The sequence below is a fragment of the Cyprinus carpio genome, chromosome B1 (assembly GCF_018340385.1).
Source record: "Cyprinus carpio isolate SPL01 chromosome B1, ASM1834038v1, whole genome shotgun sequence".
Taxonomy (NCBI): domain Eukaryota; kingdom Metazoa; phylum Chordata; class Actinopteri; order Cypriniformes; family Cyprinidae; genus Cyprinus; species Cyprinus carpio.
In genome coordinates, this window is record NC_056597.1 from 26,470,860 (window position 1) to 26,481,762 (window position 10,903).

The 10,903-nt window shown below is 34.9% G+C and overlaps 1 protein-coding gene across 1 annotated transcript in view; it reads right to left on the minus strand.

Moving 5' to 3' along the window:
- The window catches only part of LOC109047283 (chloride intracellular channel protein 4-like), a 2,858-nt gene extending 334 nt beyond the window's left edge, over positions 1–2,524 (minus strand). Inside the window, exons 1-4 of the mRNA XM_042717611.1 lie at positions 2,459–2,524; positions 1,081–1,234; positions 899–996; positions 623–797 (exon numbers count right to left, since the gene is read on the minus strand). Coding sequence (XP_042573545.1) covers positions 623–797; positions 899–996; positions 1,081–1,234; positions 2,459–2,490 — 459 coding nt within the window. The 5' untranslated portion in view covers positions 2,491–2,524. The remainder of the gene's footprint in view (positions 1–622; positions 798–898; positions 997–1,080; positions 1,235–2,458) is intronic.
- Between the last annotated feature and the right edge of the window lie 8,379 nt (positions 2,525–10,903).

Genomic DNA, 10,903 nt, shown 5'->3' on the forward strand with positions numbered 1-10,903 from the left:
TAGTAAAATAACTAAAAACAAAAACTTTAAATGAAAAGTGAATAAAACCATATAGTTAATATACAAAATATATATAGTTTTAGTTATTTTAATACATCAAGTTAAACAAAATTTTCATTTCAGCCTTGTAGTATAATTTTAGATTTGATTTTTATATGTTTTTCAGTCAGTGTTTAGTTTATTTAAAGGCATTTCAAAACAATTTATTTTTAATAGTTTTAATTTCAAACCCTTGTCTGAGACCATATATAATATATAATATTTTAATATTTCAATAATTTAAACCGTATACTCCAAAAAAATTACGTAAAACCAGTAAATTATTTTTAGATTCTGCAATATTTCTTTGTGATGCTAGATAACATGACCATCATATTGTGTTCATATCAGCTCAAATAGTGTTTAGGGTTTCACTCCAAAATGCAAAAGCATTTACAAATGTATGTATTTATGTACTTTTTTTCAATTTAACTTACATTTAAATTAGATTAATTAGTTTTAAGTTACATTTAAAAGTCTTTTGACAGATCTTGGGCTTTCAGAAAATGAAATATTTATTTTATACACAGAGAGACAGGACAAATCATAGACAGAGTGATGGAAAATGAAGGAAAGGAGATACCTTAATGATGTGTAGTTTGGGCAGCAGGTTGCAGTCGGCCAGCGTGAGGTCCGGTCCATCCAGAAAACTGCGTGTGGACACACCAGGATCATCTACGCTGTTGGCGTCTATTTCCTCGGCCAGCGGCATCTGCAAATACTCATCCAACCTCTTCAGAGACTTCAGAAGAAGCTTTCTCCAGACCTACATACACACAAACAAACACACAGCTCAAGAAACAGAATTACAGAAGAAAAGAGCCTGCGTTTTCATAATCTTCGATAAAACCAATTAAACTCACCCTCCTTAGCTTCTTTCTGAGGGTTCTTGATGTAGGCAGAAAACTTGGCAAATACATCTATTCCTGTGTTGGATTCTGGATGCTTTGCTGCCAACTTTGGGGAATCTAAAAAATGTACCAGGGTTAATTTGGAAGAATCTTTTAAATGGCAATGGCAGGTGAAGCTAATAGTAAGTACCGTGGTGGGGGCCAGTCTCTCCTCGAGAAACTCCTCGATCTTGTTGACGATCCACAAGCACCTCTCCGTTGAAGGAGTCATGAATGGAGGGTTGGTTCCTGGAGCGAGATCCTGCAGATCCGCCCGGCTTTCTGTGTGACACGGATCAACAAACCTGCCATCATCAGTGTTGCTTATTGTTAACTAAACTACAGCCGAGACGCCCAAAACCAGCACATGTGGGATAAAGTTGAACGAAATTTGATTTGGCCCGCCCATACCATTAAGGGGGGGGGGGAGAATAAAAAAAATGATGCCATTGAAGCACATCTTCATTTCTAATTTAAATTAAGTTTTTTTTTTTTTTTGCATCAAATAAATACATTTGATTTGTGAATAAATGTGTAACAAAATATATTTACATTTTTGTCTAATTATTTATGCACTTTTTCATGCAATATATTTTAATATAATATAGTTGCAACATTACCCTTCAAATTGAAAAGTCTGGGAACCTCTGAACTAAAGCTATCAAAAAATAATTTTCATTAATTGAAATAAAGCTAAAAATTAAATAAAACTAAATAAATATAATACATATTAGATGAAAAAAGATAAAGTGGCAAGTGAAATAAATTATGGTTATTTGAAATACTAAAAATTACACAAAACTAAAACTGAAAAAAAAAAAACTACACAAACACACACCACAACTGATACACACAATAAAATAACAAAAGTTATTAAAATTTCTACAACTAAAATTAAAATGAAAAAACTTCAAAAATAAAAGCTAATTCAAAATATTAATTAATACTATAATTAATAAATATGAATATTAATAAATAATATAATTTTAATATAATAGTACTAAAACAACACTACACTATCCTCAATAAACCATAGTCAAGAATTCCTAAAGAAATGTGTACAGGATTGTGTAAATGAAATTTCTATCCATTATTCATAAGCAAAAGTATATTAATGGAGTTAAAAAAGATCCTGATATCCACCAAATTCTTACATAACTGATCAGAATAAGATATTTATTCTATTAGGAATCACTCTCCCTACATTTATATTTATGCATCTTTTCCAAACAGTGACTTACTATACATTGCATTCAATACATTTTATCAGTTAATAACGCACAACAAGACATTAAAAATGAAATGCTATTAAAAATAGTGAAATAATATACATTTCTGGATATTAATTAAATTAATTCTGTAAAAACACTAATTTCTATTGCATTCAATACATTTATCAGTTATACAATACATTCAACCTTACGGTGGGCTACAGTGAACGTCCGATAATGGAAAAATATGTGTTCATTGTGGGTGTCTTATCTTGTGAATGCTGTTGCTTCACTCTTGAGGGTCCACCAGTCGGTGACGTGAAGATGACTCCTTTCAGCCAGAGGATCATGAAGAGTCTCTGAGAGAACGGACAGTTCCCGATACTCTCTCCATCACTGCCGCCTGAGAGACACACACACACACACATAAATATCCCATCAATGCTCTTCAGAGGACCTCAGAGTACACGTGTTTGAAGGAGCTTTTGATTGTGTTTGCTCTGCATAGCAAACACTTCTAATGCATCGAGACACTGTATGATGAAGTGAGGATTTTAAAATGAAGTTTAATAAATAAAATGAAGTTTAATAAATATAAATTACTGAAATTATCTTCTTTTTTTAATCAAATAGTTAAGCTCCAAGATGTACAGAAAAAACGGGAATAACACAGAAGTCATAAAAAGATTCCTACAACATATTATGAAATATACAGTTAATAAATTTAAAGTGGTTTTAAATATGCATTCGGCTAAAAGTGAATTACTTTATGGGGTTATTAACTCAATGATTTTACACTTAGATTACTTCAAAATCCAAACAAGCTTATTTTAGCATATTGTTTCAAATCAATTGAATGACACGAAAAAGGGTAATCAAGCAAAAAAAAAAAAAAGAAAATAGTTTCATTATTACTCTTCATCCACTTTTTTCCAGTTCTTTCTTTGTTAAACAAAACAAGATATTTTAAAGAATGTTGGTAACTAAAACAGTTGACGGCAGCCATGACTTTCTATAGTAAAAATATATTTTTAGTATATTTTAGTATATAGTTTTTTGACTTATTTACCTTCAACTGTTTGGTTACCAACATTCTTCAAAATATCTTCTTTTGTTGATGGAAGCTTTTGACTTAATTAGTATTTTTTCATACTATGGAAAGTCAATGGCTACCGTCAACTGCTAGGTAACCAACATTCTTTAAAATACTGTCTTTTGTCGATGGAAGCCATTGACTTCCAGAGTATTTTTCTACACTATAGAAGTCAATGGCTACCGTCAACCGCTTGGTTGCCAACATTCTTCAAAATATTTTCTTTTTTTGATGGTAGCCATTGACTTCTATAGTATTTATTCCTCCATACTATGGAAATCAATGCTACTGTCATCTGTTTGGATACCAATATTTCTCACAAAGTATCTTCTTTTATTGATGGTAGATTTTGACTTAATTAGTATTTTTCCATACTATGTAAGTCAATGGCCTCTGCCAACTACTAGGTTATGAATATTCTTCAAAAATACCATCTTTGATGATGGTAGCCATTGACTTCCAGGAGTATTTTTTTCCATGCCACAGAAGTCAATAGCTACCGTCACCTGCTTTTGGTGACATAACATCTATAGTATTTTTTTCCACAATATGGAAGTCAATGGCTACCATCAACTGTTTACCAACATTCTTCAACACATCTTCTTTTGTGTTCAACATCTGAGAATAGAAACTCATACATGTCTGAACATGATGGTGAGGTAAATGATTGAAAACACATACATAACGAAAAAACATTAAGGAGCTAAAAAAGCTTAGACTGACAGACATCGCAAGATGTTTATTCAGAGCAACAGTTTTTGAGGAATACTCCACAATGTCGGAGACTTGAGTCATAGGCAATACTGCCGGTTCCTATTCAAATCTCAAAATATGAAACACAAGGGTTCATAGAGTCTTCAAAGGCTCAACGTGGAGAACATCGTACCTTCACAACAGCTCAATGCTAGCGAAAAGCCAGTTTTAGTGCTACATCCAACCAGAGCCATCGTGAGATAGGGCCTGCAGAATATCCTGCTTTTACATTTCTCACAAATCAAATCAGCTTCTCAAATGCTTTCTCTTGCATGTATAAAAAGTCTTTTGCTCGGTTCTCTGTGCATCCAGAATGGCTGATTAATCTGGTAAGAGTCTGTCTTAAATCTTCTGGTGGGTGGGATAAACGTCTCAAATGTGACGAGACACTGAGACAATTTGTTCATTGTTATCAGCGATAGAGACGCCCGTTCATGAGATGTGTGTTATGAAGGCATGTTAACAGCATCAAACATTGTAAAAATTGTTCTTTATGATGATGGGAATCTCTATTGATGATTTCCAGTGCAATCATCTAGAAATAAACTATATGGCATACCATATGAAGGGTATAATTGCATTGGTGTAAGATATGTGTGCCGGATTGATTTATTACTGTTGCTACTGTATTTATGAGTTATGGAGGTTGTGAATGATTGTGTGAGGTCTGAAGATCGAGCTGACTTTATTAACAGCGCTCAAAAAAGTATTTGATGCAAGGAAAATCAGACTAACATAACACCAGCAGAGGGCCAGGAGCTTCATTTTAAGGGTTACTGGCAACTAATCAGGCTGTGGGCTCATGTCAAAGTGAATAAAAAAATAAAGATACAGCCTATAAAAACCTGATTTTAGTAAGCCACCATTGAATATAAGCATACACTGTAAAGGCACTAGTAATTACACTACACTATTCACTACAGACACATTATTGAACAGAGGCAAAACTCATCCACTTCGAGTCAATAAAGAATAAAATCAAGCTCGTTTGTCACGTGAAATAACAGGCACAGCTAACATGCAATCCATCATCTTAGATCCAGGTTACCAAAGCAAAAAACTCCAATAAACGAGACAACCCAATCATGAGGACAAAAAACTGATGCTTGTTTTGATTTGTTTCGTGATCTGAAATGAGGAGGGAGATTGGAGATGTGTGAGTTGAACGCGCACACCAGGCCATTCTTTGTTACGGGAATCGCTCTGCAGAAACATACGGGTTGGGATTTAAGGGCCATTTTTACCAGGCTTAACGTCCCCGCTGGTCAGCCTCTTCATACAAACAAGGAATTTTGGCTGACGTGAGAGAGCTGTTGTTTGAATGTTGTCAAAACAATTCTAAAAAAGACTAAATAAAAGTAAAGCTATTGCTGTAGTTTTGCTTGATTAAGAACAACAACAGTTAGTTTAACAAACAAATAAAACAATTTAAATATAAATATAAAATAAACAATTATTACAAATATAAATTATCAATTATTAAAAAAGTTATGTATTATTATTTAAAATGATATATAATCATATATCTATTATATATTATATATATAATATATATTATTATTATTTATTATTAAATAAATGTATTAAAAATAAATAATAAATAAAACAAATAATATTGATGTAGATGGGCTTGCAAGAACATAAAGTTTAACAAATAAAATAAAATAAAACAAATACTATACTAGAAAAACTCTATAAAAAAACTACTTTTGCTGTTTGCTTATTGGATGCAAACAAAGGTCTAACAAATAAAAAAAAAATTACATTTAAAATAAAATATTATATATATATATTTTTTTATTATTAACTAAATAACGAAAAGAAAAAACTGCGTATTGCTGAAGGAACAAAAAACAAAAAACAATTTAAATAAATATTACAAATCTCTTGCGGGTAGTTTTGCTTAGGTTAAGAGCCCGCTCACAGTTAAACTAACATGAAGTTAGAAAAAAACACATATACAGATAATCTACACATAAAAAATAAATAAAAGAAAAATAAATTAACACCATCTACTGCTGTGTAGTTGTACGAAAAAAAATTAAAAACACTTGAAAAGAATACCAGAGCACATCATATGTTAACTATATGTTATGTTTTTAGTATGTTTATTTAGGGCTGTCAAATGATTAATCACCGATTAATTCACTCAAATAAAAGTTTTGTTACATAATATATGTGGTCTTACTGTGTATATTTATTATGTATCTATAAAGACACACACATGCATGTATATATTTAAGAAAGAATATGTTATGTTTATATATTAAATCTATTATATATATTAAAAAATATGAAGAATATAAATATATAAATGTATCTTACTATGTAAATATTTTCTAAATATATATCTTATGTGGTGTATTTATATATACATAATAACTATAACCTGTACACACATATATTAGTAAACAAAACTTTATTTGGATGTGATAATAGCGGATTAATCATTTGACCAGCCTAGTTTTATTGCATAATTCTTTGGTAAAACGTGCTAGTCTACATAACAGATCTGAACAAGTTTGACTCTTGATTATCATTCATGATTAAGAACGACACCATAAGATTAAATTTAAAACAAACAAACAAATTAAATAAATAATATAAATAAATAAATGTTTAAACATCTAGATACTTCATATTTGTGCACTATAGTGTTGCATAATCTTTGATGAAGAAGTAAAAGGCCAAGGCAATGAAACCTTATTGCAAAAAGTGACACCTAAAGCAAGTTATTTTCTAAATGTTGTGGGGAGAGGATACTTATATGGTCTTTTTTATTGGAACGTTCTAGGAATCAAGAAACGAAAACCACCGCAGGGGGTTGTGTCAGATTCACTTTTAGCTCACTAATCAATCCATCAGCTCAACAACAGGCCGAGAATAATCGCAATTTACTAAGTGCATTATATCACCAGCAGCAGCCCATTTATAACAGCAAACATTCACAACACAGACTTTGGCTTGACCCTTAAGCATTAATATCGGGTACTACTTCAGATAAAACTGTTTATCTCATATGAACCACTTGTAATTAAAACACCTTGGATACTTAGTTAAGCTAGTTTCTCGTCAGGATCGCGTGTTGAAATAAACACTTTATTTTAGCTTTGTAAAGCCCAGCTTAATTAAAGGCATTATGCTACCCAAGTATATGGTACATTCTTCCACTTTCATGCTGGTGGTTGCATGTGTCACTCTGCACAATTAACACTGTGATCAAGTTAATGCACCTGCACAACAAATCAACCAGATTAACCAATGTGTTCCCAATAACACTGCCCTGGACTGGGAATACAGTCTGGTTGTGTCTAGAAGCGGAGCGTATTGACAGACCAAGGATCCATATAGAGACAAAAGACCACTAATGCAATTAGGGTTAGTGATAGTAACACCATCTGCTGAGGCAGAAGGACATGCTGTCATTGTAGGAAACTGTATGCTAATGGTTGCTAACAAGACAAAGGCCTGATCATTGTCTTTCCTCATTTTTGGTGTTCGTTTCTACAAATAGCTGAATTTTGTTTGCCTTTGACAGTTTTCTAGTAGTAACATTCCTGCCTCCCTATTAAATGAGTCAGTTCCAACAACATTTATAAATAATTTTTACCGTGTTATTTTTATTATAGTTATATTATATAGGTCTACTATTTATAGTATCAATAGTGTATAATTAAAAGTTTTTATCTATCATTTTATTCCTTTCAATTATTATCTTCATAAATATATTGATAAATATTAATTTATAGTTAATTAATAATTGTTAATTTATTTCATTGTCAAGTAGTTTTTCGTTCACAATTACACTACTGTCACAGTAAAAAAAGCGGTAGGCACATTTGATTTAAAAACAGTACAAATTCTGAAATATTATTTACAATCTAAAAGAAATGTTTTTTTTTTTTTTTAAGTAAATATATGTTGTTTAAAATATATGTATTTTCAGCATCATTACTTACTCCAGTCTCAGTGTGTCACATGATCTGCAGAAAGTCATGTCTAATATGATGATTTGCTGCTCAAGAAACATTTCTGATTATTATCAATGTTACAAACATTTAATTGCTCGATAATTTTTGTGCCAAACTGTGATACGTTTGATTTTTCAGGATTCTTTGATGAATGGGGGGGAAATGCTCAAAAGAAGCATTTATTTGAAAAGTTTTATAACAGTATGAATGTACTCCTATATTAATGCATACTTGCTCAATAAAAGCAATTCACTTTTCATTGATTGTTACTTATGTAACAACCGTCCTTACAAACTTAAAATGAACGCTTCTGAAACTTTTCAGATTGCACATGCGAATAGACCTGCAGTTTTTTTTTCTCTTAACTTCTAATTACTCATATATACAGATAATCGTGACCTTCATCTGGGTATTAACCAAAGAGGTACCTGCCATAGAGGGCGACTGCAGGTCATGGGGACTGCCTCAGTGAGCGGGTTCTCCTCTTGTCGGATTTTCCGGGGGTTTTTCCTCGTCTTCATGTTGAAACTACAAGCAAGCATAACCCAAGGCATCCATTCGGCCCCCATAATGACCCTCTTGAACCCTTTGGCCTGGATGTTCCCCAGCCCTTCAATGCTCCCGCGTCGGCCCCGACTGCCGAGGGGCTTCGGCGGCCTCTTTGGAAATGGTGGCAGCTGAGCTCTCGCTGCCTTCATCCAGGGCAGGTATGGGGATTTACCCCCCCACCCGCCCCCCCCCTGGGCTTGCCTCCTGGGCTCATCTTCAATGACAGGGACTTAAGCTCTTCTTAGCCAATCGCACCGCCCCCTCCTCTATAAGGGTGCTGGCACTTCCTTGTTTTGGCTGTTCCTTCGCAGCTTACACCTCCCTCTGCGACATTCCCGTTTGCCTAGGACACGGTGTTCCGCTTCGTGCAAACCCCTCTCTAACAACCTCAGGTCACAAGCCTCTGTTCCACTTTGTACAGATTCCCTGCTCTATAAGAGTCCTCTTCGTGACCAGCTACTTCTGTAATTCTACAACTCTTTGACCTCTCTACCTCTCATCTGCTACTCTTGTCTCCTCAGATCCATTGAACAATTAATGATCGGTATCTCATACTATTTTCCCACAATTCTCCAGATTGGTGTCAATCACTCTAGGTCTTTCCTATTCTTGTCCCACTGATCTGAAGCGGACCCTCTCCTCTAAGTTAACCAATCATATCAGATGATGGTTGCTCGTGTGGCAGTCCAGTCAGGGACCTTTCTTAGGTGCATTGTAAAAGTGCTCTTTTCATCACTACTTGTCTTGAAGCATTCACTGTGATTGGCTCTCCAGCTGCTATTACAGTTCTCCAATAAAGCACTCGGTTGTAGGGACTGTTCTTCGCTAGCATTATCAAATGTTGCATTTCTTCCTCTTCCCAAAAGACTCTGAAAGTCTTCTATAATTATCTTTCATGGGTAGAAACGGTCCGTGGCTTTTCGTCTACATCGTTTGGACACCCCTCATCAATCCCACTTTCACACCTAACCTCTTCACGCTCCTCTTCTTGCAAATGTACGTCACTCTTCACTTGCTGAATTGACCCTTCTTGTACTTGTTTTTTATTTTCTCAAGGAGGACTACAGGTAAACTTCTTACCTCAGCAGAAGAAACTTCCGATGTTCCTGGTCTACGTCTGCCTTTCGCTCAAGGTTGCATTTGTGTTCATCGCTTTCCATTCGTCTTCATTACAGCGTTTCCAAACTTGTGATATGCTCGATCCTTGTCCAGTTCTTTCTAATGTTTCTTTCTGCAGAGTCTTCAGATTTGTTGCGACGTTCGGGAACTGTGTTTGTGTTGATGCTGGCAGTCATTTCTGTTACTGCAGTTCAGGAGTGGTGAGTTTAGAGTTTATGTCCCACTTCTTCCTCCTCCTGGTCTCTCCAGGCATTTAAACTCATTTTGCAGAGACCACTGTCTCTTGGCCAACTTTGTTCTTTTACATCTGCCATATTATCCCTCGTACTCTGGTTTATGAAATGATCACGTCTGTTGAGAGCATTGAGTTGCTTTCTCCGCCATCATCATGCTCCATTGTTGATTATACGCGTCCACTTCTGCGGCCAGTTTCAACCTTCCTCTTCCTCCTCCTGCTCTTCCTCTCCAGTCTCATCGACCTTCCATCTCCCCGCATGACCCCCACAAAGGATGGTGGATGGACCGCTCCGTTAGAAATCTCCATGGGATAATTAATATCGTTTTTGGCCTGGGCCAGAATTTCAAACTTAGAAGGAGTGTTTAGAGTTCACTATTGACTGTGTAGTAAACTAGACACACCAAAGCTCTCCTGTCGACTTCTGCAGGACTATGTTCTGTAACGGTAACTAGGACTTACTCTCTCTCCCACCCTTTCTCCTCTGGCGGATTATGGTAAAAATTTGCATTCTGATCCCCCCTATGACTTGCCTGCCTATCAAAACCGCATACAAGGGAGCCTGGTCAGCTCACGATGATCGGGTTTTGAGGGTAGGGCAGGTCCTTAACGTAGTGACTTGTGGAGATTGCCATTCTGGTTTCCTACCTTCGATAAATCCAAAGCCCCTATTAAGCTATATCTCTCTCGTCTATATCTCTATACTCTCTATATTCTATCTAGACCATTTATTGTCCGTCTTTTTGGTTTGTTTAAATGAATTAGTCTTAAAGTTGCTTGTTCAGGTTCCCGTTATTTCATTCCCTTTTCCACTATGTTTGTTTGTGCTTTAACGGACGTCCCCTATGTCCATTTTAATTTATTTCCAAATAATGTGCAAGTAAGTGTCCCAGACCATCCCAATCGTTTGACCCTACGGTTCGCTTTTTCTAGTCTCTTATCTATAATCTACTATTATTCATAGATTACATTTTTTAACCGTCTGCTCCCGTGTGCTGTCTTTTTTGCACAATCTCGATAGCTCGTCTAAGCTAGATAGATTA